Consider the following 27,717-nt stretch of genomic DNA (forward strand, 5'->3'; position numbering starts at 1 on the left):
GAAAGATCTTAAGACAATCTCAAATCTTATAATGTGCTTGCTTTTATACACTCGCATTTCATGTGCAGAGCCTGCCGGGTAATGTTATCACCCACTTCGTAAAATACAAAAGCAAAAACAAAAAACTATTTTCATGTACGGGATTAGAAATAAGCAACGAGGTTTGCAACAACCAAAAGATTTTTCAAATACAGCTCTCCTCCTCTCCGATCAGATCGTACCCCTCCCTCCACCCTCCGCAAATTTACGGTTTTAAGGAAACTTGCAAAATTTTCATAGTGTGTTTTGTTTTTCTTAAAATTTTGAAAATTTTTCGGACCGTTGATTATTTGGAATTTTGTGTGATTTCACGAGTTTCTTGATCCCAATACAATTGCGATCACAAGGTTGTTTCGTAGGGTTTTGCTGAGGATTTTTGACAATTCTTGTATCCGCACTGCTTGATTAGGGTTTCTTGCCGATGGTATGTGGTCGGGATGGGAATTGTAGGTTAGTTGTATGCCAATTTGGGAGTTGGGGCTTTGGGCCTGAAGGGCTTCGGCTCAGGTGATGCGGAAGCAAGAGCATTTGGAAGCTGGAAAGCGCCGAGTACGTTTTTTGTGTTTTTTTCTTTAGCATTTTTTTCCCCCCCGAATGACTGGTATACATTCCCAACTGGAATTGTATTTCTTGTGTTTAAATATCATCAATGTTTCTATTGCCATCGTATTTATATGCATGCATGCGTTAGCTGGTGATGCTGTGTACATTTCTATACTATTCACTACTTTGCACAACAAGATTTATTTTCGTGTAAATTCGTGAAGATATTTTGTTAATTTTAGGTTAAAAATTTGACGATTTAGCTGCCTGTTTTGCTTCCTTTGACGGTTTACTTAGTTGATAGATAACAAACATGTTTTGTCATATAACCAGTTGAGATCAAGATGTCTTCAACGACATATTATTTCGCCCGTGCACTGTGCTTCGAAGCAAAACCGAGCATTTTAATTTTTTTTGATAAGTAAAGAGATTTTATTGATCCATGTAATTAGCAAAGCCCGAGTACACAGGGAGTTTAATTAAAATAACTGTGATTAGTTTAAACTCAAATAGCTGTGATGTATCTCTCTGTCTCTCCATACTGCAGCTTTTTATATGCATTATAATTTTGTTACGAATCTGCATTTTTTCCTGCTACTTCATTTCCTTTTATTTCTAGTTTCAATCCCAAATATCTTAGCTGAACTGTATTTTTGGTTTGTCAAAGTTCGCACATTGTCTTCATTTATCTTGCAGCTGGAGGAGTTCCGCAGGAAAAAAGCAGCAGAGCAAGCGAAGAAAACTGCTTCTAATAGCCAAAATCATGCTTCTGATGTTAGGCCTCATGAGAAACAGCCTTTGGAAACTGGTCCCATTCGAATTACGGATTCAGAGGGAGCTGGCACATCTGATATACCCGGCCAAGCTTTTATGGGACTATCTCCTGCTGTAACCGACAATGACGACAAAAAAAATGTTTTTCCCATTAAAAATGAACAAGAGTTTTCGAATGACACACTTGCTAGTCATCAGTTGTCTGCGAAAGATTATGATACAAATTCTGTGGATGGTGTACATACACACTCAGATAATACAAAATATAAGAGATATAGCGCATCTGGATTTGCTGAATTAATGAATGCCAATCATGGCCATGAAAAAGAAGGGCGGAATAACGATTTCGGAATATATAATGGAGTACGTGATAGACTTCCTTACGAGACTGCAACAGATCAGTCTATTCTTCCACATCCACAAGCAAGTCAAGGTTTGAACAGTACAATGGGTAAATCTAGTCTTTATGGGACAGATAAAACCCAATCAACAGAAAGTGGCAGTTCTTTGATGCAATCTAGTGTTACAAATTCTGGTTATTCTTTTGTTTCTACTGCAAGAGTCTCACCTCTGAAAGCTGGTGGTACTCTACCTCAAGCTTACTCCAGCAATGCTAGCATGCTGACCAGTGCTCATACATCCTCCTCGTTTTATGATGGTAATTTGCTCATATGAATTCTTTTACTAGTGTTTTCATGTTTTAGGACATGCTTGTACCATTTATAGTATGTATGCATATATAGTTTTTTGGGGGAAGGAACTGACCTGTTTTGGGGTTATTTGGTAGAATCTATTCAACCTACTACTAATGTAAGAGGGCAATACATGAGTGGCGTTGCACACATCAGTGATTCTGTGATTGCCAACTTTGGGGAAAGAAAACTTAGTGGCTCTGCTAGTGCTTTGCCTGGTGCCTTCAATGCAGCTCCGCAAGCATTTGAAACCACAGTTTTTAGTTCTGATGTCAGAAGTTCTTCCAATCATGTACCACTATTTTCAGTTACAACAGAAAAGAATCCTAGGAGATCTCGCCCATCTTTCCTTGATTCTCTGCATGTGCCTAGAGCCTCTACAGGGACTATGTTTCAACATACTGAACCTGAGGAATCATATATGTCCAACAGTTCAAATACAAACAGCATGGATGTTTTAGGATTGTCTCTTTTTCAGAAGCCATCAGTGGAGAGTGAAAGTATGGAGACTTCTTTAAAGCTGAAAACTCCTAATGGTCCTAGTTCAATCGATCAATCCGTGAATTCTTCCGTTAATTCCAGCAATGGGGGATTTTTGAGACCAATTATGAGTGAGAATACCATGGATATGAAACAAGATTTTTATTCAGCTAAACACAATGAAGATTTTGCTGCTTTGGAACAGGTACCCACTTTTATGTTGCTGCATTTTGATAACCTTGTGCTTCTTATTGGTGTTGTCAGCTGATTCAGCCATTGGAAGTTCAAGTATTTAAATTCCCGAAGTTAATTAGGCTACTTCGACTGATAAATTCCTTAATCAGTCACATATGAATTTATTGGGAGCCTCTACAATATATGAAGCATGGGTATTGGTCCATAGATTACCCTTTATATTTCAAAATTTCTCTTCAAATGGATAATTGCTTCAAAGTATTTTAGGTTAACATAAACACCAAGGATAATGACACCCTAGGGGTGCTACCCACCCTAGATGGGTAGCCATGGCCATTTCACAATTTTTCCCTATCCCCCCCATTGGACGGGCAGGAGGATTGCATAGCACAGTCATCAGGCAACCCTGCTCAACCAAACCGAATCACGATCAAATGCCTAAGAAAGGAAGTTGCAAGTGAGACTCTGCATTGTGATTTGCCTTTCAAGGATCTGAGCCCAAAGCATGGTTGTGGGGGTCTGGCCTACAAGAGACCCACATACATGGTCATGGGGCCGTGGGTCTCTCAACCATAACCTTGAGAGACCTGTCTCAAAATAAAGAAGAAGAGAAGAAGGAAGAAAAAAGAAGAGGAGAAGTGCGTGTGTGGGCATGTAGCTCAAGGGGAGGTTTTCCTATTTATAGAGAAAGCTACTTGGGGAAGGAGGGGGGGGGGGGGGTAATTACCAGGTAGGTGGGATACTCCCACCCGCTTACTCATAATTTTTAATGAAATCGTTTGCTTGGTCTTGCGATTTGGGCACTGGGCGGGGTTGGAGTGACTTGTTGTCTATATAGTGTGTTAGAATTACTGGATGTATGTCATCATTCTTTTATCTATGTAATTTAAAGTTATGATAAATTTGATCCTTCCTAATGAATTATGTTTCTAGGGTCTGAAACTAATTTTTTGGTTTTTTGTTGGAAGTAACTAATTTTGATTACTAGTAGGGTAAATGCTGTGTATTAAAAAGTAGTGCTCCTTGTAAGATTGGATGATTGCTTAACGTATCATTTTTTCATCTTTTTATATTTTATTTTTTGATTAATTAAATTCGATTCAAATTTCAAACTAATGCACCTCCCATGTATGTTGGTTACCCCTATTTATTCTTTTAAAAAATACATTTATTGCCCAAATGAGGGAAGGAAATCTAGGAGAGCCTTTCAAATTTCATTCCTGAGCCAAATTATATTAAAAGCTGGCTACCCTTGAACGAAGGATATGAGACACCCAGCTCAATGTGTTTTGAACCAGATGGCATCTCCTTCCCACTATAACAAGGGGTAGAAGGGAGGGAGGGAGGGAGGGAGGGTTACTATGCATAATTATATGGCATAGTAACAGTCCCCCAGCAGTTTGTCTGGGAGGGAGGGAGGGAGGGTTACTATGCATAATTATATGGCATAGTAACAGTCCCCCAGCAGTTTGTCTGGGAGGGAGGGAGGGAGGGAGGGAGGGAGGGTTACTATGCATAATTATATGGCATAGTAACAGTCCCCCAGCAGTTTGTCTCTCCTTCCTTCCATATGTTGTCTCCTCAAATTAAATGGATGGCATAGATATTCCAAAACTTTAATTGGATAAAGTAAATAGTAGATTGTGCATGAATAATTCTAGGACCTTAATTGTGGGACATAAGGCCATTATGGGGATATAATGGAAGGAGGAAGAGAGAGGCTCTTGGGGGACTATTTCTGAGAATGTCGGGGAAGGAGGGGTAACTAGAGAGCAAATGATCTTAGGGGAAGGAATTGAACTGGGACTTGCAAGCACGAGTTTTTATTGGCAGCATAGGGAGAATCTAGTTTCTGCATACATGCATGGAATTAAGTATAATGATCAATATTGTTGACGACACTTCCTCCTTTTATAATTAAACAAATATTTTTTTGATAAGTAAAGAGATATAGTGTGACGTTCCGACTTCCACGTAAAGAAACTTGGGAATCGTGACGTCGGGAAGATGACAACACGGGTCATGCATCTCAACGATAAGTGCTCCAAGTGTGTGCAACATGCAACAAGTGTACAACAAAAGTAGCAGTTAGTAATTTACATTTAGTCAATTAAGTACCAGAAGTTTAAATACATGCATATCAAAATAAAAGTATTTCAAATGTTATATACTTATCTAGCGAAAGTAAAGTAAAAACCAATATTTACATAACCAAAAAGTGATGCACAACCCGTGATCCAAAGTGACCACATGCCACTCCTCTAGCAGAGCCGATCCCTCAGGCTCAACATCTTTCTTTGCATCAAAATCTACGATACCATAAAACAATACCACAGGGTATCGAGTAACCAACCAAAACAACCCAAGAGATAAAAATACATTCATGCAACCAACAAACATGCGTGCACATGATGAAACATGCATGTGATCCAAAACCATTCCCTAAAAATAACTACCCGCCATTTTTCCAGAAAATTACCCATTAACCAATTATCAACTCACTATAGGCGGGATTCTACCACTATCCTTGCTTACCACTATTTATATCGCGTGCACCGTAAGTGGGAATCACAAGCGGGATTACCACCATCCCTACAGCTCCCATTGTAGGCGGAAATTGCAAGCGAGACTACTACCATCGCTGCTTACCACCATCTTTACAGTTCCTTTCCACACAAGGGGTACCTATTTGAGCTCTATAGGCGGGAATTGCAGGCAGGATTCTACCACTGTCTCTGCTTACGACCATCCCTACAGTCCATTTTTCCTCTCTCTCAATCCTTTCATTTCATTCAATACAAACATATCAAAAATCCTCTCTCACATGAAGATGAAAAATCAGTTTTCATTTACACACATGAATATGCCTGCCATAATGCAATAAAATATCATGACACCAAAACACAACTTAATACATGCAAGCATAATTCATCTCAATAAACAAACCCATCCTCAAATCCAACCTGACCTCCATACTCCGCTGACTCAAAGTTCGGCACAACCAATCAGACTGCAAAAAATATGTTAGTGCAAAAATATATTTAAATCTCAAAAAATTCTTTGAAAAATTACTTACAGTGATTAAATATAATTTTCGAAAGATCAAGAAGGTGCAAGAGGTGGAAACACAACAATGTAACATTGTATTTTGGACTATGGCCATGGGTTTAATATACCAGATTTTGAATGGGAAAAAACTAAGACTTGGGATGGCTAGGGAAGGGCTTAGAGGTATTGGTGAAGCAAATGGTGGTGGTGGATGGCCGTGGGCAGTGGTGTGGGCAATGGTTGGAGGCCAAAAAGCTCAAATCGGAAATGGAGTTAGAGAGGCTTCAATGGTGGCGGATTGGAGCTGAGGATGAGTGGTTTAGGTAGTTGGGAGGTCGCCAGTGAGGTGGTGAAAAGATGGCAGCCAAATTTCAAGATGTAGGTCCCCCAATTATTTTTGTATCCCTCCTCTGTCTCAACGTCTGCATCCACTCTTGATCCCTTCAACATTTAATTTCAACATTCTTTTGTATCGGTGATCATACGATGAGTCTCATACACCACATATTTGATATTTTTATTTTTTAAATTCTTTTTTAAATTTTTTTAGATTTATTTTTTTAAATTAATTTAATTTTTTATTTATTATTCATATACTAAATATTTAATAAAAAATTAAAAAATTAAAAAAATAGATGATATGTAGTATATTGAATGATGAATTTATATTTAAAATTATATATATATATGCTGGCGCGCATGCAATTTTATTTTTTATTTTTTTAATTCTCTTTTTCACACTAAGTACTGAGCGTGCTGCTTGCTTGGCATTGGCAAGAGGTAGACCAATTAATTAAACTCACGGTAGGAATTAAGAAACTCATATATATATGCATCACAACTGGATGTTGCTAGGTAGCTAGCTAGCATGCATGCATGCATGTGCAGTAGACTATTACCCTTGATAGTTGAAAATTTGAAAATTAATTAATTAATTAATGGTGGTGGGGGATGATTAGGAGTGATGTAGTAATAGTAGTGGAATCAAGGTTAACGACAACCAAGGCATCAACTCATTATAGTGGTTAGGCGATTTTTTTTAAATTTTTTATTCTTAATCATGTCTACTTTTTTCCTAATTTGTCGTCGTTTTCTGCTCTTGCCGACTGATTTTCCATATTTTAAGTTCCGATTTCGAGTGAAACTGAAGTTGATTCGACACTGTTAATTTCAACTACTTTTCCTAATGATCAGACCATTGACATAGACAATTTAACTTTGGACAAATTGGTCCTAAGGGAACTAAATAATTATAAAGAGAACAAGGAATAGGATTGTTGCCATTAATCGTAGACACATCAAATCCATTGTCTTTGGTATCATCTTTTCCAGCTCCCACAGCTAACACTACCTAAAAAGAAAATTTAAGAGTTTAACTATTTGTAAGGATGGTAATATTAATATATTAATATTAATTTATTTATATTTAAAATTTAAATTAATATTATTTTTAATAAAATTTATTTTTTGACCAATTATATTAGATTAATATACATATTATTGCTGCTATCTTTATAACGATTCTCTGTTGGATCCACCAACTATTAAAAATAAAGAGCAAGTCAAGCAAGGAGAAGAAAATATGAAGACAAACTAATAAATTTAAAAAATATATTTAGATAATAATGAGATCTGAAAATTATTCCAACCACCATCCATCTTTAGCTTTTAAGTTTAGATTTTTGACTTTTGTCCTATCAAAGATGAGAGAGAGGCAAAGAAAGGGATATCTTTGGGTCTATCGGAACTGAAGAACTTTTTGATGGCAATATCATCAATGATGGGCCCACAAGCGGGGTCATCCTCCATGTCTAGATTCCTAAAAACCAAACTCACCTCTTCCTCATTCGCCTCGAATGCGTAGGCGTACGGGTCCCATCCCTACACGTTGTACAGCTTTTGTAAGTCTATCGTCTGCGACGCCAGCACCATCGACACGTTCAGCAATCAGCAACACCGCTATGGACCGCTCAACAGCAGGTAAGAGAGGGATTTTCCACCTCAAATCCATCGTAATAAGAAACCGTGTAATCTTATAAGCGAAGTAAAAGGAAAACAACAAATTAATTAAGCAATAATTAACATCACCATTTCGAAGTTAAAAACCAAGCATAAAGGAAGAAAATTACGATGAGATCTACAAGAATCATTGCTAACACGAGAAAAATAATTGCTGAACTCCAAAAACTACAAATGATAAGCCAAGAACAAGAAACAGGATCTCTCAAGAATAGAATAATTTTCGGATCTCATTTTTATCTAAATATATTTTTTAAATTTATTAGTTTGTCTTCATATTTTCTTCTCCTTGCTTGACTCGCTTTTTATTTTTAATAGTTGGTAGATCTAATAGAATCTTTATAAAGATAGAAGCAATAATATGTATATTAATCTAATATAATTGGTCAAAAAATAAATTTTATTAAAAATAATATTAATTTAAATTTTAAATATAAATAAATTAATATTAATATATTAATATGACTATCCTTACAAATAGTAAAACTCTTAAATTTTCTTTTTAGGTAGTGTTAGCTGTGGGAGCTGGAAAAGATGATACCAAAGACAATGGATTTGATGTGTCTACGATTAATGGCGGCAGTCTTATTCCTTGTCCTCTTTATAATTATTTAGTTCCCTTAGGACCAATTTGTCAAAAGTTAAATCGTCTATGTCAATGGTCTTATCATTAGGAAAAGTAGTTGAAATTAACAGTGCCGAATCAACTTCAGTTTCACTCGAAATCGGAACTTAAAATATGGGAAATCAGTCGGCAAGAGCAAAAAACAATGACAAATTAGGGAAAAAGTAGACATGATTAAGAATAAAAATTTTTAAAAAAATCGCCTAACCACTATAATGAGTTGATGTCTTGGTTGTCGTTAACCTTGATTCCACTACTATTACTACATCACTCCTAATCATCCCCCACCACCATTAATTAATTAATTAGTTAATTTTCAAGTTTTCAACTATCAAGGGTAATAGTCTACTGCACATGCATGCTAGCTAGCTACCTAGCAACATCCAGCTGTGATGCATATATGTATGAGTTTCTTAATTCCTACAGTGAGTTTAATTAATTGGTCTATCTCTTACCAATGCCAAACAAGCAGCTCGCTCAGTACTTAGTGTGAAAAAGAGAATTAAAAAAATAAAAAATAAAATTGCATGCGCGCCTGCATATATATATATATATATAATTTTAAATATAAATCCATCATTCAATATACTACATATCATCTATTTTTTTAATTTTTTATTAAATATTTTAGTATATGAATAATAAATAAAAAAATTAAATTAATTTAAAAAAATAAATTTAAAAAATAAAAATATCAAATAGGTGGTGTACGAGACTCATCGTATGATCACCGATGCAAAAGAATGTTGAAGGGATCAAGAGTGGATTGAGACAGAGGGATACAAAAATAGTTGTGGGGACCTACATCTTGAAATATGGAACAAAAGGGAGCCGCAGCTTGAAGCCATGCGTGGAGGCTAACGGCGGCGAGGAAGGAGCTGAAAATGGAGGGGTGAGGTCGCTGGCCGGTGAGGAAGAGAATGAGAGGGGTGGTGGAGGCCACGGACGACGCGCTGGGCCGACAAAAAAACATACAGGGGAAAGGGGTCGCGCGCGGGGAAGGCAGGGGAGAAGGAAGGAGAAAAAGAGAAGGAAGGAAAAGGAAAAAGAAGAAGAAAAAAATGGAAAAAGAAAAAGGATGGGAAAAAAATTGAGATCCAGTCTTTTCATCTTGGGTCTCAAAACTGATCAAACGAAAAGGTTTTAAAACAATGAGGTGGTGAAAAGATGGTAGCCAAAGGTGGCGCCATGGCGGCGTTGGAACAAAAGGGAGCCGTGGCTTAAAGCCATGCGTGGAGGCTAACGGCGGCGAGGGAGGGGTTGAAAATGGAGTGGTGAGGTCGCCGGCCGGTGAGGAAGAGAATGAAAGGGGTGGTGGAGGCCACGGATGACGCACTGGGCGGATGAAAAAACGTACAGGGGAGAGGGGTCGCATGTGGGGAAGGCAGGGGAGAAGGAAGGAAAAGGAAAAAGAAGAATAAAAAATGGAAAAAGAAAAAGGATGGGAAAAAAATTGAGATCCAGTTTTTTCATCTTGGGTCTCAAAACTGATCCAACGAAAAGATTTTAAAACGATAACTTAAATTAAAAACATAGTGACTAAAAATAAAATAGTAAATCTAACAATAAAATAATTTAAAATAAAGAGAAATTTAAATAATAAACAATAATTAATAACAAGAAGGACATATTGAAATAAATTTCAGAACTTAAAATATCATAAAATAATATTACAAAATTCATATAAATTTTAAAACAAGAGGACCAATAATAAAATAAATGAAATCATTATTGAATTAAAATACACTTAAATACGGTACATCATATATGGTAAAGAAAATTAAGGGCACGATGATATACCTCTTGATCAAGCTCCAAGCTGCTTAAAGATACTGGTGTAGCCAAAGCCAATGATATATGATCATGATCAGTAGGTTCTCCATTGAAAGAGTCACTAGAAGAGTCATTTTCGTCTTCCTTGTTAGGTGCCCTAAAAGTTGATAGAATGAATGAAATGTAGATGCAGCCAAGGAAGAGGAGGAAGAGAAGAAAGAAGAGGGGGGGGGGGGGGGGGGGGGGGGGGGGATATGGTAAGAGGATCTTATTAAAATTCTCGAAGAATTAATTAACATTACATGACTTCTTTGCAAGCCTGCCCATCCAGTACTCTCCATGTACCAAAACCTCTATGATCTCAGGATCGAGGCTGTCAAAAGTTGGATTGATCGTCTTCATAGCTTCAATATTGAAACCAAAATTCTGAAATTGTACAAGTTGACATTGGAATTCCCAAAATGTCAAGGACCATCATTTGAACAGTGGAAAATTTGAACTATTGGTATGCCAATAACCCAGGAAGTCAAAATTCCCCATATGCAGTATCAATGCTATCCCCTCCTCAATATCAATTGAGTTCTACCCTTGAGGAGGCAACAATCGCGACATTTAGACCCGTACCACATACCCAACATGGCGCAATTATCATGATCAAAATGTGATGGGAAGTTATTATCATTATGACTAGTGACAAGATAATACTTGCATGCCAAGTTCCTTTGCATAATCTTTAAAAATATCATTAAGATTATGAATATGCCAAGATTCTTCCAGCATTATGGCAACTATAAAAGTGCTCGAACGCAAATTGTGCAAAGTCAATTTTTTCCGGGGTCAAGAATTCAGTTGCCAAAACCATTCTACACTTGCCAAAATACTTGTCAAATTTCACTCTCATTCTAACTGCCATCGAGCGAATATATGCGTGTTAACTTTTTTGCAATTCAAGTAGTCTAAGGTGAATGCCAGAAACTTTAGGGAAGTACACATTTGCACTAAGACACTTGCTTCCTGAAAAACTACAAATAGCATCATATAGAACTTTCAAACATTTGTATTTAATTGCTAGCATATCTCATTCCTCCACAAATGGATTCACGGCCACGAAGTCACAATCATTACCTTTTAAGAGCAAAAGCACTTCTCTCAACTCCACGGCAATCTCAAGCATGAGGAAACTGGAATCCCAGAATCCCACATTGTAGAAACATCTTCACATGCTGTACCATACTTTCCTTACAAATTGTGTTGCTCTAGAGTATACTGAAAATTAATTTTTAAAGTACTACTGCTTCATGAATGTATCATATGGCGTTCCTTATCTTACAAAACTCGTGGAGTCCTTGAGTTGCCATTGGAGCCATTTGGATAGGAGGTTGATGGGGCAGTACCTGAGTAGGTCCAAGGTGGTCCAGTAGACCTTGTATGGGGCCCTTATGGTCCAGAGAATTTAGGCTTGCGGGACTGGTTTCAAGAGGTATTTTTGCTGCCCTTATTGGAGAGGAAAGTAAATGTGACATTCCTAGAGGCTGCAGCCTGTTGTTGCATTTCAAGAAGGGTCTCATGACTAAGGAGTTCAGCTTGAAAGTCTATAAAAGACATGTCATGATCACAAACAACAAATGAGAATGCACTGACAAAGGAATTAAAGGCAGGTTTAAGCTGCTGGTTACAAATGAGATCAGATCATCATCAGCAACAGGTTTGCCTATTGCTACAAGTTGGTCAGCCCAAAGTTTGGCCTGGGGGAGATATTCTCGATAGGACTTGCTTCCTTGTTGGAGGCTTTTCAATTGTCTCTTTAGGTGAGAGATTCGAGGCTTGGAAGAGGCTGCATAACGATTGGCCTAAGTTTCCCAAGCTGTCTTGAGTTATTGATCCCATACATGGATGAAACAAATGTTGGAGAGAGTGAACAGATAAGCCAGCTTAACAAATGCTGGTCTTTCTTTTGCCAAGTCACGTAGGCAGGGTTGACACGATTAGCTGCACAATCGGTGACTTAGAGAAATTGAGGGGGACATGGTTTAGAATGATCCACAATCCCTATAAGATCATGACTACGAAGGATGGGCAAAAATTGTGATACCCAACCTAAGTAGTTAGAGTCATCAAGTTTAATTCTAGAAAGGGAATTAAATGTAGGTAAAGTGGTGTTGGCAATGGGGACTCAAGACATGATGTTGGCTTGCTGGTAGTGTTGGAAGAGGCTGCATACCAATGATGACAGAAGCTTAAGCTTATGCAAGCTCTGGTACCATGAAAGAATAAGTCTTAGTTTGGATACAGAAACAATTTTATCTTATCTCATGTCATCATTACAACTTTTCAAAATTTCTACACAAAATATAATGAATAATTCAACATTTTAAAATCCCAAAACAATAATAATATTAAAAAATAATATTCTAACAATATTTTATTTAACTTTCAACTTTTATCTAAAACCATCTCATCTCACTATCCAAACTACACCCAAGATGTTTGGTTTGGTTTCCACAGCCACCTTATTAGGTGGGTGATTCATTTATTTATAGTGCAGCACTAAAATACATGATAAGTATGATCAATACAAGATAAGTGTGAGCAATTACAAAGACTATCCACTTGATTGCACGCATGATTATCTACAGTGTTTAGAAGATAAACACTAGAAAGATAAGCACCAGGTGTTGGAGGAAGACAAGATAAGCTATGCTTTAGGTGTTTAAGTCTACAGTCCTGTCTTTTTCCTTAACAAGGAGTTGCTTGGATGTCGCAAGAATGATAACTAAGCATGGGAATCTAGTGAATATGGCTGAACATTAGTTTTTCAAATTTTTGTGAAGAATTTACAGCCTAGGTTTAAACTTTATTCACAAGACAGAGACACTTTAAAGGCTAACATTCATTATGTCTTCAAAGAAGAGAAGGAGAAACTATACAAGTATCTTGGTACGCTTTCTCGTCATTTTAGTTCAATAATTCAGTTTTGGACATGTCATCGTAAGAAGAATGTGTATTGTTGTTTCGCCTTACAATTTCTTGAAGATGGTTTGATATTGAAGAAAATTCTTGCCTTGAAAAAAGTAGATCAATACAATGATATTGAGCCAGGGACAACTTGTTTTTAACGGTATCACGTTTGCTTTAGGAGTAGAACATTGACAAGAAATTGTGCTCTATTACTTTAAAAAGTTCTTGCTCTAATGATGAAATGGTTTGAGACATGGAAAGTTGGCTTCGCCTTCAAGCTTGCCGGTGGCCTTTATGTGCACGTTTCTGCCACATCCATTACACTACAAACATTATAAATCTTCTTTTTTAGGATGGATTGAATGATATGAGTGAGATGTTTTTTATAAGATGAGGAACACTATAAGATATATTAATGAAGCACCAGTACAGTGGAAGTTGAATTTTCAGTATACTCTACAGCAACACAACTTGCGAGGCAAGTATAGTACAATATGTAACGATGTTTCTTCTAGGGGGTGAAACCGATCGATAAAGGGTGGGAAAACCGGCTGGCGTAGTTTCGGCCGGTTGCTGTTGGTTCATCGGCATTCCATTGGTTCTCAACATTCAACAATAAAATTCAACAAATTTCTCAACATTCAAGAATGAAGAATCAGATCAACAAATTTCGGGCAAACATCGGGAGATGAGAGGGAGTCTGTGTGTGGCATTATGAACCCTAGAAGGAGATTGGGGATGACGATGGGAACTGAAGGGCAGTGGGAGTGTGGAATTGAAGAAGTGAAATCCAAAATTTTGAAGGCTTACATTAGAAGTGAAACTCGTCGGTGAGAGTGGAAGAGATGGTGGTTGGCAGCAGCGGGTGACATCGAGGAGGAGCCAAGGAGGACGTGAGTTCGTCACGATGGTGAGAGAGAGCACAAAGGTGAGATTCGAGAGAGAGTCTCTGTGTGCACAAGGGTGAGTGACGGTGGAGTTGAAGAACAAAGAAAGGTGGGGGTTCATTCAAAGAAGCCTAACCCTAGCCAGAACGATGCCATTTGGTATCAACCTACTAAACGACGCCGTTTCATTAGTATTTGTTTTAAATTGCAGGATCTAAATGCACCGTTTCATTTTAATAAGTGAAACAACGTCGTTTTGGGCCTATATATATGAAAAGAAAATAAGGAAAAGACGTTGGCTGGTTCAGTGGTTTTTCCCTGGATTGAACCAAGATCGAACTGGCCGACGTCGGTTTAACTTAAATCCTACCGCAGGCCGACTGGTTCTCTGTCTGTTTCGGCTAGTCTGATCGGTTTCCGATTAGTTTCTTCGGTTCCTGTACAGCCCTAGTTTCTTCAATGTGGGATTCCAATGTCCTTATGCTTGAGAGTGCCCTGAAGTTGATAAAAGTGTTCTCTTTGGAAGGTAATGATCGTGACTTTGTGGCCGTGAATCCGTTGTGGAGGAATGGAAAATGGCGACAGTCGTATACAAATGCTTGAAAGTTCTATATGATGCTATTTTCAGTTTTTCAAGAAGCAAATATCGTACTACAAATGTATGCTTCCCTAAGGTTTGTGGCATTCACCTTAGATTGCTTGAATTGCAAAAAAGTGAATACGAATTTATTTGCTCGTTGGCAATTAGAATGAAAGTAAAATTTAACAAGTATTTTGGTGAGTGTAGAACGGTTTTGGCAACTATAATCATCCTTGACCTAAGTAGAAAATTTGAGTATGTGCAATTCACGTTCACGAAGTTCTATGGTCTTAAGGCACCTAAGACATACTTGGCACCTATTCGTAATGTTTTTAATAATGTTTTTGACTACTATGAAAAGGAACTTGGCATGTAGGCATTATCATCTTCTGTCACTGATCATAACGGTAATAGCTTCACCTTGATGATGGTGATTGCAATATGCTGAATAGGTCTCGGGATGTGAAAATATGCTGTTGTAACCAAGTTTCCTAAAAAAGGGAACTTGATCGATATTTAGTAGCGCCTCTCATTAATGCAAATGAGGAGTTCGACTTTTTGGGTTAGTGGTGTACCAATAATCCAGAATTTTCAACTCTTGAGAAGATGACACTTGATATCTTGGGAATACCAATGTCAACTTGTGCGTTAATATCATCAGATTTTGGTTTCAATACTGAAGCTATGACGTGTGATACCCCATATAATGTGTAAGAGTAGGTGACGTATGGAATCCCACATTGCTTGGGGAGGAGAAGTTCTTGCTCTTAATATAATTTGTTTACTTAAAAAAAAAAGTTTCTTACTCTTTATAATATTCCAATAGGGCTCTTATTGTATCATTGACTAGTTCTTTTGGAACATAGGCTATGTAATTTGGGCCTTCCATTGGGGTGTTACAAACGGTATCCAAGCCTATTCTAACCAGAAATGTGTGACTTGAGCATTGCCACTTACGAAAGATAGGCCCAACAATGACGTCAGGAATTTAGGGGCGAGGGGGAGATTGTGATACCCCATCTGATGTGTAAGGAGAGGTGGTGTATGAGATCCCACATTGCTTAGAGAGGAGAAGTTCTTGCTCTTTATAATATATTAATGGGGCTCAAATTGTATCATTGACTAATTACTTACATAAAAAAAATTTGTAACATTGACTAATCCTTTTGGAGTATAGGTCATGTAGTTTGGGTCTTCCATTGGGGCGTTACAAGATGGCAATTATTAATCTAACCTTTAATGGCTTCCCTCCTGACATCATAGAGGCTTTGATATGTGGATAGGATCGGTTGGACAGGCCTACAAAGAAGTAAGTCATATGATTTTCATTAATTCTTCGAGAATTTTAACAACAATATCTTGATGTTATTTGCTTCCCTTGATTGCATCTGCATTCTTTCATTCTATCAACCTCTCTCTCCCTCCTTTGCATTATATCTCCATAATGGCCTTAGTCCTAGTACCCTACCCCTGCTTCCAGAAATTGGCCCCCCCAACCCCTGTGCTTCCCTTTATCCTCTCTCTGGCTATTTAGGTGCAAGTTTTGTTAATGGCAAACCTAGTATGTCAATGCCCGATTTGACTTTTTTGTTTGAAGATATAAGTTAGGTTTTCAAATATGATTGATTGAGCTACTCTTTCATGAAGTGTATATACCAATATGGATGACGTAGATATCCTAAAGCTTTAATTGGATTGAGTATACAATAGTGGAACCTTATGTAGTTTCCTTAATTCATGATATTTTTAGGGTTCATTTGGACACAAATATGAGACAAAAATTTCAAAATTTCTCATAATTTTATTCCCAAACATCGCTCAAATACAAAACACTTGTCAATTTCAAATCTTCAACTTTTCCATATAATCATTACCTAATCATTATCTATATACAAAACCAATACAACTTATTAAAACTTAAAAACAAAACACAAAAATCAATACAACTTTTACAAACTTCCAAACAAAAATAATATTCAACAATTTTAACTTTATAATATTTTTATTCAACTTTTTCTCTTTTTCCAAAACATAATAAAACATATTAACTCAAACCATTTCCTTACTATTTACATAATTATGAGATACTCCAAGTGTGCAAACAAGCCCTTAGTCTCAATCAGGACTTTCATTTATTTGATTGTCCCCTGGTGGTTATTGATTGAGCAAGCAAGCACGAACCCAATTGACAGTACTTTGGATTGGAGAATTGCAACTTTAGTTATTTGGTCGAGTTATAACCAATTTATGTTACAAGGCTCGAGTATAAGGTAATCTTATCCCAAGTGATCAACCTAAATTTAATACAAGATCCAACAATATATATATATATGTCTCTATAACGTTGGGCCATGCACCTTCTTTCTTTTTTTTTTAAGAAAATGACGATACCTCAATTTTATTGATAACCCTCACTTATAGTAGAGGAAAACCGTAGTTACAATCAGACACCTGTGGGTTACATATAATCAAGAAAATCTAAACCCAGGTATAAAAAAAAAAGAAGCAATATACAATATCCAAACCCAAAATAAACCCACTACAGAATATACAAATTATTAACGACAAAAGTCTAATAAAAACAAAACCAAAATAACATAATGTACCTGCAAGAAAAAACAAGATAAGAAATCTGTAGCATACCTGTTATAGCCAGTGAAGTATGTGTAAACTTGCTTGATCCACGCGAATAGCTCCCAGAATGTCCTTTGGAAGACTATTTTTTATTATTAAAGAAGAAACCCATACCTTTAGTGCCCAATTTGGCTAATCTTTCAGTAACATGGTTCGTTTCCCTAAATGAATGATAAAGCCTCACCACCCTCAAGCGAGCTGTCAATCTTGCCTCATTCCAATATCTCTAACTTCGCCAAGGAACTTGCCCATCTTTCTCCCACCATTTAATCACAAGTTTCGAATCAGATTCAACCTCAATATGAGTTCTATTCATTTGAGCACATAATCTAAGACCATTCGAAAGGGCTCTGATCTCTGCAACATTATTGGAATTTATACCATAGAATCTGACAAATGCAAAAAATCATTTGATCATCCGCATCTCAAAGAATACCACCACCTCCGCTTCTGCCTGGATTACCAAGACTGCTTCCATCAACATTAAGTTTGGCAAAACCTTGTGCCGGGTGCATCCACTCTAAAATCTTAATATTCTTTCTCTGTACAAGCATCTTCATAAGTCCTAGTTGCTGTAAACTCACACTATCTGAGCATTTGATTAAGGGCTCATGCGTTTTGGTGTGGATAATTTTAGCTAACAGATTCTTGACTTTATAAACCACTTGCTCCCCTGTTTCAATAATCCCTTCCATGCGAGCTTTACATCTATATAACCATAGGAACTAGCTTATTAAAGAGGGAAGAATACCAACCACTACATTGATCTGTGATACCGCCCGAGCTTTGGATATCCATTGTTGGATTTTACCACCCCATGAATGAGTTGGCCCAAATTTTAGACCTAGCGCTACCTAAAAAAAACTCCAAACAAAAGTTGGAATCACCCCCAAAAGAAGCAGGTGATTTAAAGATTCACAACCAGCGATTTTACAATATTCACATTTAGAGGCCATAGATATTGTAGCTTCATAACATTCTGGTCAAAAGGCAAACCATTATACATACCTTTCCACATAAACGTAGGTATTTTAGTCAGAAGTAATCTATGCCAAATCCATTTAGCCCATGGTGGTTTGTCTTTAGGTTCATGATTATAATGCCAAGCTGAAGATGAAGGTAAATTACCATTTTGCTCCTCTCTGCATATAGGAATATCTGGGCTAAGCAGAGTTGAATATGTTGTGATTTCAGCTCATCACAAATATGATTCCCCACTAGCTCTTGGATTTTCTCCCAATTACCTCCCATATCAGAAAAAACATCAGCTACTGTCAGAGAGGGATCCATAACATCCGGTCTAGAATCCCCAGAGATGACCAATGTTTATACCAGAATGACATCTTTCCTTCATTTATGATCCATCCAGACCCTCGAATCACCGATTTGATCAATGATTTTAAAGCCTTCCAAAAATTTGATTCATATGAAACATGATTCAGGGAGAAAGGGTGATGCTGAGCTTTATATTTGGCTCTGAAGAAAGTAGCCCAAATAGATTTTGCATACAAAAATTGCCAAACAAACTTCATATGAAGAGCTTTCTCAATGTCTTCCAGTTTCTGTATACCAAGACCACCTTCCTCTGTAGGCCGACAAACAGTGTCCCATGCCACCCATTTCTTTATCTTCTTCCCCTCCTTACTTCCCCACAGAAAGTCTGCAAAAATTTGATTCAACTTGTGTATAACACTACGAGGTGAATTAAGCACAGTAAACAGATGTATAGGAATACTGGATAGCATGTGTTTTAATAATACAAGTCTACCACCTTTTGAGAGTAAAGCACCTTTCCACGAGGCCAACTTCTTTAGCACTTTCTGAATTAAGAAATCTACGTGAGCGGCTCGCATACTACCTGGACATATAGGAGCACCCAAATATAAACAGGGAAATGAACCCTATGAAATCCTGTGGCCTGAAGCCCAATCATCTTGCGTACTGTAGAAACTTGTTTAGCAAAATATATAGCATATTTGTTATGGTTGACCTTTTGACCAGAAATGTTTTCATATGTGTGTAAAGTATCCATACATGCCTTCAAAGAATTTGGAGCCATTTAAAAAGATTATCAGATCATCAGCATAAAAAGGATGAGAATTACTAGGACATAACTTCTTATTAATGTAGCTAACTAGTAGAGATAACTTGTGTATTAAAAAGTAGTGCTCCTTTGAAGATTGGATGACTGCTTAAAGTATCCCTTTTTCATCTTTTTATTAATTCAATTCGATTCAAATTTTAAACTAATACACTCCCATGTATGTGGGTTGCCCCTATTTATTTATTTAAAAAATACTTTTATTAACTAAAAAAGGGAAGGAAATCTGGGAGAGCCTTGCAAATTTCATTCATGAGACAAATTGTATTAAAAGCTGGCTACGCTTGAACAGAGGATATGAGACACCCAGTTCAATGTTCTTTGGACCAGATGGCATCTCCTCCCCACTAAAACAAGGGGTGAAATGGTGAGAGAGAGAGAGAGAGAGAGTGAGAGAAGCTGCATCTTCATTTTGACACTACTTTAATAGCATTTACTTCTTGTTCAAAAATGGGCAATGATTTTTACCATCAAACTGGCATAATTATATGGCAGAAGGTTTGGAAGAATCTACTTAGTTTTTATGCACGGTCAATTAGGCTTGAACAGCTTGTAATGATTTGGAGAGTTTTGATCTGGGAATTTTGTGTTTGAGAAAATGGCCAAGTAGTTTTTTATTTAAACATGTGATGTACTGCCTTCTGAATATTAAAACCATTAGCTTGCCAGAAACTGAATGATAAGTATGTACTCTTGATTCTTTAAACGTTTGAATATTAACATTACTTCAGTTTTTTCCTTGGAATTATTGTCATATATTTAATGCAAAAGCATAATCCTCTAGTAATTTTAACTGTTATTTCTAGTAATAGTTTAAACTCTGTATTTATCATCCCCTGCATTGATGTCAACTTCTGAGCTTGTTGCCTTCTAATAGTTACGTTAGTGATTTTGTCTTTCGTGCATGCAGCATATTGAAGATTTGACACAAGAAAAATTCTCTTTACAACGAGCTCTTGAGGCTTCACGAGCTTTAGCAGAGTCCCTAGCTGCTGAAAATTCATCTATGACAGATAGTTACAATCAACAGGTTGGCTCTAAATTTAGCAATACTATTTTATTTTAGGCAGCTTGTCAATTATTTTGTTTCAGCATGATCTCTTCCTTGATTTGAGATATCTTCTCTCTCTCTCTCTCTCTCTCTCTCTCTCTCTCTCTCTCTCTCTCTCTCTCTCTCTCTCTCTCTCTCTCTCTCTCTCTCGCAAAGGAAGTAAGACAGAAACATATTCATATCAGATGTAATACAGAAACATATCTGATGTAAAAGAGGTACATGCTATCTAAATGGGATAATGATACTCGACGAACATAATTTTTTTAGGGAAGTTATCTAGGGGTTTTTGTAGAAGTTTTTTTCACTGGAACCCAGGCAAATGATTGGTTGAAAAGTTGAAATAGAATAATTTTTTGGGATTGAAAGATGTTACTATTGAAGTTGAGTTTTTTTCTTTTTTAAGTGGAATAACCAAGAATGGCTTTCTAATCCATCTGTTTTTTCATATATATATATATATATATATATTCTTCTGTTAAGTGTTGTCAACCAAATCAAATATGACGTGGAGATGCTACCACATTTAAATTCTAATCCATCTGTTTTTTATTCACTTATATTTGCTTCAGAGAAGTGTTGTCAACCAACTCAAATCTGACATGGAGATCTTACAGGAGGAAATCAAAGCTCGACTGGTTAGCATCTGCCATCCTTTAATTTTCTGTCTGTTAATATAAATCAACTTATTTGATTGTGTGGGTATTAGTTTTATTATTTTCCTCTTTTTGACTTTGTCATGTCAACTCTGGTTTCAAAATGTTTTATAGTTTGATTGTGCTTTACTTTTAGTTGCTATATATGTACCCTTTGATGTGGGCAGGTGGAACTTGAGTCTGTCAAAGTTGAATATGCAAATGCACAACTAGAATGTAATGCCGCTGATGAACGTGCCAAGTTACTGGCTTCTGAAGTTATTGGTTTAGAGGAGAAGGTAGTAGAATCTATTGGTATGTTTATGTTTATGCTGTTGCCTTCTCACGAAGAAATGCCATTACTTATATATATTTTTTATAAGTGATCAAATTTCATTAATAGTATAAAAGGGCATGACTCAAGTACACAAGGTGCATATGAAAGAAATTAACCGGGTATGAGGGAGGAAAACAATAACTAGAAGTGTTTTTTTTTTTTTTTAAACTTATGGTGAAGTTGCATCAGGCTTATGTCATTCCATAAAATATAGTTTTTGTTTTACCATTGAATATATGTTACAGAGAAATAATATTTTTCGTGCCTTACATATATCCTTATGTGTGTGGGTGTTGAACACGTACAAACTCATATTTGCTTCTTATAGAATTGTAAATATGAATCGCTGAGAATTTTTGTCAAAGTCGCATTAGGTATAATTTTAGGGTTGTTATTTGCAGACTCAAGTGTGTTTGATCAGTCAGGCTAGTGGCTCAAAAGTGTTGGTACCATGATCAGATTTGGCAGTATGGTTAACATAACCATTAGGTTATGCAGTATGGTAAATCAACTTGCCTTTGATCAGAAAATTAAAAAAGATATCATGATAGTAATAGGTTTACAAGATGGAAGTTTCGATATAGATGCTGATTAAAAAAAAAAAAATTGATATAGATGAGATGGTGTTTTTGGTCGTTTTATTTTTCATTTTCCTCAATATTTTGTTAGTTTTATAGTTGTCTGCATGAGATTAAGTTTAAGATAATAGTGTCTTGGGACGCTTGATTAACATGCTACATTAAGGGATTTTAGTCAAGTTTGAGTATTAAAGTATATATATATATTTGAAGTACTTATAAAAAAAAATTATATATATATATTTGAGATAAAATGTACGAGAGAAGAAACTGTTTGTATCGTGATGAAAACGTTTTTGCTATGCTTAAACAAATTAGTTTGAATAGAAAGCCATCATTTACTGGAAAGTGAAGTGTTTCATCTAGGTCTTTTCCTAAAGACTAAAGTCAGCAATGATAAAAGGATTATGGATAAAGCAATGTGAAAAAGTCTCTGAATCTAGTGAGGATAGGCTAGTCTGAACATTCTTGTTGCTTTGTTCACGTTTTTATAAATCTGACTTGCAAAATAGGCTGTACTGGGATTGCTACGTGTCAGATGCATGAATAATTCTTTTTGTAAATGATGATATTGTACCATTTACTGGTATTTTCTCAGTTGCCGTCACCGTTTATATTTCTTGAAATCATTCTCTAATTAATTCACGTAGGCACTCAGATTAAGATCTAGTGAGCTAAAGCTGGAGAGGCAGTTGGAGAATTCACAAGCTGAAATATCTTCATACAAGTATGCTTTTCTTTTTTAGTTTCCTGGGTGTTTAGGACAAAGATTGTTCTCAAACACCCTTTACATATTGATTATAGCTCATGATACCGTGCTTTTAGCTTTTCAGAATTTGGAATTGCTGTTTTTTCGTTTTATTCTGAATAGGGGTTGTCTTGCGTACATTTTTATGTAAGTAAGAATAAAATAATATTGAAACAAGTAAATAGGTTTAGCCCAGTTACACAGGAAGTATATGAAAGCTAGCACCTAATGATATTAAGATTATGCCTGCCCCTCTGTGCTTTTTTAATGATATTACATTACTCATAAAAAAAGGTTCTCCGTACACAAAGAACTGTGATACAACTTATTTAAATTAAGCTTCCTGTATTCCGTGCGATGTTTTTATATGTAGTTTTATTGATAAGAACAATGGGTGTGGCCAGGCTTTCTCTTTTATGGATGCAGTGTTATCTAAAGCTCTGAAAAAGATTGTGTAATTACTATAATTTTATAGTAAATCAAAAATGAATTTAGAAGTTATTCTGAAACGTGTGATGCTCATGAGTAATAGAAAAATTGCTAAATTACAAGAAAAAATGTGTTAGTGACGAATATGGACTGCTTTGAGTTTAAAGTTTTTAAAAAATGGGAGAGATTTGCTGCTGAAATATGGTATTTGTAGTTGTTAAAGAGGTGCTTTTACATGCCGTTTGTTGTGAAAAAGAGAGTTTTCCTGGATGGTGTATATGAAAACTCATAATCTCGGTGACCTATTTTAGGGATGGTTTTTTTTTTCCTGCTAATGGTGTTCCTATTTTGATATCTTCAAATAATGTTATTCCCTTGTGTGGCACTTATTCCGAGTTCTGATTGGGAGTTTAAACTGACTTATATAGCCCAAGGTACCACTATTCGTAATCACAAGATCTTTATTATTGGTTAGGAGTAAATGATTAGATGTACTATGACTGGGCTTGTTTGGAAAAAGTTTCCATCCCAAAATTCTCATCTCATCTCATCCCATCCCATCTCTTTCCCAAACATCACTCAAACACAATTACTTTCAAACTAATCATTACAACTTTCCCAAACTTTCAAACAAAAAATAAAAAACAATTCAACTTTTTAAAATGCCCAAACAAGAATAATATTATAAAACTATATTCTAACAATATTTTAACTTTATAATATTTTTTATTCAACTTTTTCTCTGTCCTTTCAAAACCCAAAAAATACTCAATTCAAAATATCTCACTACTATTCACAAACTATCTTACTACTATTCACAAAATGTCAATGTGGAACTCTTTCAGATTTAGTTATTTGGGAACTTGTTTGTCCCTTCATATGGAAAGAAACTTGATTAATCCTTATCTATGCTTTAATTTCCAGTTATTCGTGGTGAGATTTCAGAAAATGACTATCATATTGTATTATTTTGTAGAAAGAAAATTTCTAGCTTAGAGAAAGATAGTCAGGATTTGCAGTCAACTGTGGATGCTCTTCAAGAAGGTAAGCGTGCTTGTATGCATTTCTCCAGTGTTTTAGTTCTTTACTTATCTTCTAGTTCCAATATTAGTTTATTGTATCAGTGTGGTAGGGTTTGAGCAGACTTCATATAATATATATATATATATATATATTTGTGCGGTTCTTTTGGGGCACGAAGTTGTCGAGGGGATTTGGGGGAGGTAGGTTGGGGCTGATAAAGAAGTAATTGGATCGATCTGTAATTTACAATTTCTGTGTTTGACCTTCCTTTTAAACCCAATTGAGAATGTGTGCATTACCTTATTTGTAACTTAGGAAATTCCAGAATGTCTAGAGATTCGAATAATAGAAATTCCATCAAAGTTGTTTTCTTTTTTTGGTCCAAGGAATTCAGTAGGCTTTGTGTTTCAGATTTTGTCCAAACTTCCAGAAGTTACAACACTGAAACAGGTCTAAATTGTTGAGATTTCCACTGTTTGTTGTCCTACAACTGATGATGTAGTAAATGAATTTGTCACATAGATATGCCAGTGTATATCGTATATGCTTGCAATGTTTGCCTCTTATTTGTTTCTTTGTCCCTTTTTTGTTTTTCTGACACAGAGAAAAAGCTCTTGCAGTCTAAGCTGCGGAAAGCTTCCACAAGTGCAACTTCTATTGATTTTAGCAACCACACTCATAATAAAAGGGATATGTTTACATCTACAGAAGATTTAGGTAAGACTACCTTTTGTCATGGCTGCTCATAAAACTTTCAATAGTGGTCTTGATAAAGAATCTTGTTGAGATGGCCAAATCAGGTCTAGTTACCATGTCATTCTGGTCCCTGATAAAGTTCCGGCTCAAATAATTTTATTTTATTTATAATTTTGAGTGTTTGATGCCAAGTGATTAATTTTTTTCTGCACCAAAAAAATTTAAGGTAAAAAATAGACCTTATGCTGATATTATGTATTCATACTACTGATTTGGGGTACTGTACAGGAATGGTTCCTTTGTTTTTGGACCAGTCTGTACAGGATGGGTTCTTAAAAAAATTTCTTTTTCTTTTTCTTCTTAACGATATTCAGTTTTCTCTTTGGTGGCGTCCAATCATTGATTCAATTCTATTCTATCCCAGATGTCTCCATCCATGAAACGGATCAAAATGCATCTTCTCTTGTAAGTGATACCTCCAGTGTTTCCTTGCTGCCTCAAAATGGACAGTCAACTCTTGAAGTTTCATCTGTGAATGTTCCTCCTGATCAGATGAGAATGATTCAAAATATTAACACGCTAATTTCTGAGGTATTATCCGTACTTGGGCTATGAAAATGCTAATGAAATTTCTTTTACTTATCAAAAAACGTATCTGAGGTATTATCCGACCACATTTTTATAGATTGTCTGGTTGTTAATTTATTCGTGATATGCCTTGAGATCCAATTCTTTCCTCACTGTTTAGACCTAACAAAAGCATTGCCTTGTCTTGCTGCAGTTAGCGTTGGAGAAAGAAGAGTTGGTGCAAGCTTTGGCATCTGAGTCATCTCATTGTTCCAAGCTAAAGGTAATTTTCAATTTGTAGCAGGCTTTATATACTGTGAATAGAAATTATATCGTGCCACATATTTCTAAAATTTTAATTTTGTTGTCTTTATTCATTCCTTTGTTTCAATTGAGGCTTTAGAAGTCATGTATGTGTCTATCAATGAAGTTTTACTATTATTTACCAAACAAAGAAGTCATTTATATGTAGCGACACGCTCTCTCAAGCCCATGTAATTGGCCGTACTCTCTCATCTGGTAGAAAATGTGATTTGAAATTATGCATTTCACTAAACATACTCACTGCCTTGTTCAGCTATTGACCTGAATCTTGTATGTTACAAGCTTACCTGTCCTATTTTTTATGAATGAAGGAGTTGAACAAGGATTTGTCCCATAAACTCGAAGCTCAAACTCAGAGAATGGAGCTTTTGACTGCTCAAAGTATGGCCAATGCTATTATTCCAGCTAGACAACCTGATTCTCATCTTATGCATGAGAATACTCCGTATGCAGACGAGGGCGATGAGGTATACTGTTGTTACATTTTTGAGTTAAGACTAGTTGGCAGTTGGGTGTGTGTGTAGGTGTGGGTTGCATTGATTTTTTCTTTCCAACTTTTAAATCCACTCAGAGGTTGTCAACGATCACTCCTAATACTACCAGAGACTACTTGCATATAAACCAGCGCCATGCAAGAGTTTGACATGCTGTATTTTTCTTTGAGATGCTGTATTTTTCTATCTTTATTTTTTTCCTGTCATGAAGCGCCCGAATTTATGAATTGGAAGCTAAGCATTTCCATGCTTTTCTTAGATTTAATATTTTTTCTTGCTATGTCAGGTGGTAGAAAGGGTCTTAGGATGGATCATGAAGCTCTTTCCAGGAGGGCCATCAAAACGGAGAACCAGCAAGCTTCTGTAAAATGCAAGTCAGATGGCAGCTGGGAAAAGTCCTTTCAGCTCTGATTTGGTCATCCCTCATACCACCCTATCCCCTATTTTTGGTGATACAAAACAAAGGTCGTAGTCTGTATATTTTGAGTCCAGCTAAATAGCCATTCTTTGTGAAAGGAAATGAGTTAATGTTTTGAGATGCCTTCCCATTGATTGGATATCATTTATTTGACTGAAGACAATAAATAACTCCCCCTGCTGCTGCTACCATTTCTTTACGTTTGGATATCAAAGTGTAATGGGACATTTATGGGACGTGATGATGTAAAAGAGAGAGACGATGCTGTAATAGACAAATATGAGAGAGGTTGTAACATGCATAGGTTGATTTGTTTTTCTTTACTGCCCATATCTATTGTATTTCAGATCAACCATTCGGGGCTTAAGCCCAGGTAATGAAACAAACGGTTTCGGCTTTCCAAGGGTTCTTCAAATACTTTCATATTCAAAAATTTCATATTCTGAAGTACTCTTTATTCTTTTCTGCATTGGAAATGTTTGGTTCCAAAGAGATTTCACGAAAATAAATTTTAAAAATTGATATGGCTTGTGGTGCATTAGATGCAAAAGCAGCTTTTTTTTATACAGTAAATCTAATGCATCACATCTAATTAAATCATTTTATAAATTTATTTTATTTTTGTAAAATCTTTTTGTGAACCCATTACTTATGTTATGTGTTAATGTTTCATATGGTAACATGACAATATATGCAAGGGAGACTAGAGAAACATTATTCATTTAAAGAAAAAAAAAATAGGACTTCTCTCTTGCTCGAAATATATAATTGTTAATATATTCCAAGTTGACCTAGTACGTGACCCTGCGAGGCTCATCTGTGCCTGTGGAATGCGCTCGCACAATCCAATTAATCAATATCATCCGACATCACTACACGCACATAAGCATGCGCAGACCAAATTAAGGTAAAAGGTTACGGTCCATCCTCAGTGAACAGGAAGAGAAATGAATGAAGGAATGGGCTTTGGGTGAGGAGAAAGGAAAAAGATGTGGGTGGTGGCCACCCCATGTGTTTCCTTCTCTTAGTCACAGTGATGTCTGTATTTGTGGGTGCAGGTTTTTATGAG

General features: G+C 36.2%; 1 protein-coding gene across 1 annotated transcript; it reads left to right on the forward strand.

Annotated features, from left to right (window-relative positions):
• On the forward strand, nucleotides 1–27,051 carry LOC122276130 (protein BLISTER-like). Its single transcript, XM_043085627.1, has 13 exons — nucleotides 1–588; nucleotides 1,279–2,014; nucleotides 2,144–2,733; nucleotides 20,259–20,378; nucleotides 20,972–21,037; nucleotides 21,223–21,333; nucleotides 22,600–22,676; nucleotides 24,103–24,170; nucleotides 24,753–24,866; nucleotides 25,270–25,436; nucleotides 25,627–25,695; nucleotides 26,048–26,203; nucleotides 26,517–27,051. Exons 1-13 carry the CDS (start codon nucleotides 550–552, stop codon nucleotides 26,595–26,597), a joined length of 2,394 nt encoding a protein of 797 aa, XP_042941561.1. The 5' UTR covers nucleotides 1–549; the 3' UTR covers nucleotides 26,598–27,051.
• Nucleotides 27,052–27,717: the final 666 nt, after the last annotated feature.

Source organism: Carya illinoinensis, chromosome 1 (genome assembly GCF_018687715.1).
Source record: "Carya illinoinensis cultivar Pawnee chromosome 1, C.illinoinensisPawnee_v1, whole genome shotgun sequence".
NCBI classification, from domain to species: Eukaryota; Viridiplantae; Streptophyta; class Magnoliopsida; order Fagales; family Juglandaceae; genus Carya; species Carya illinoinensis.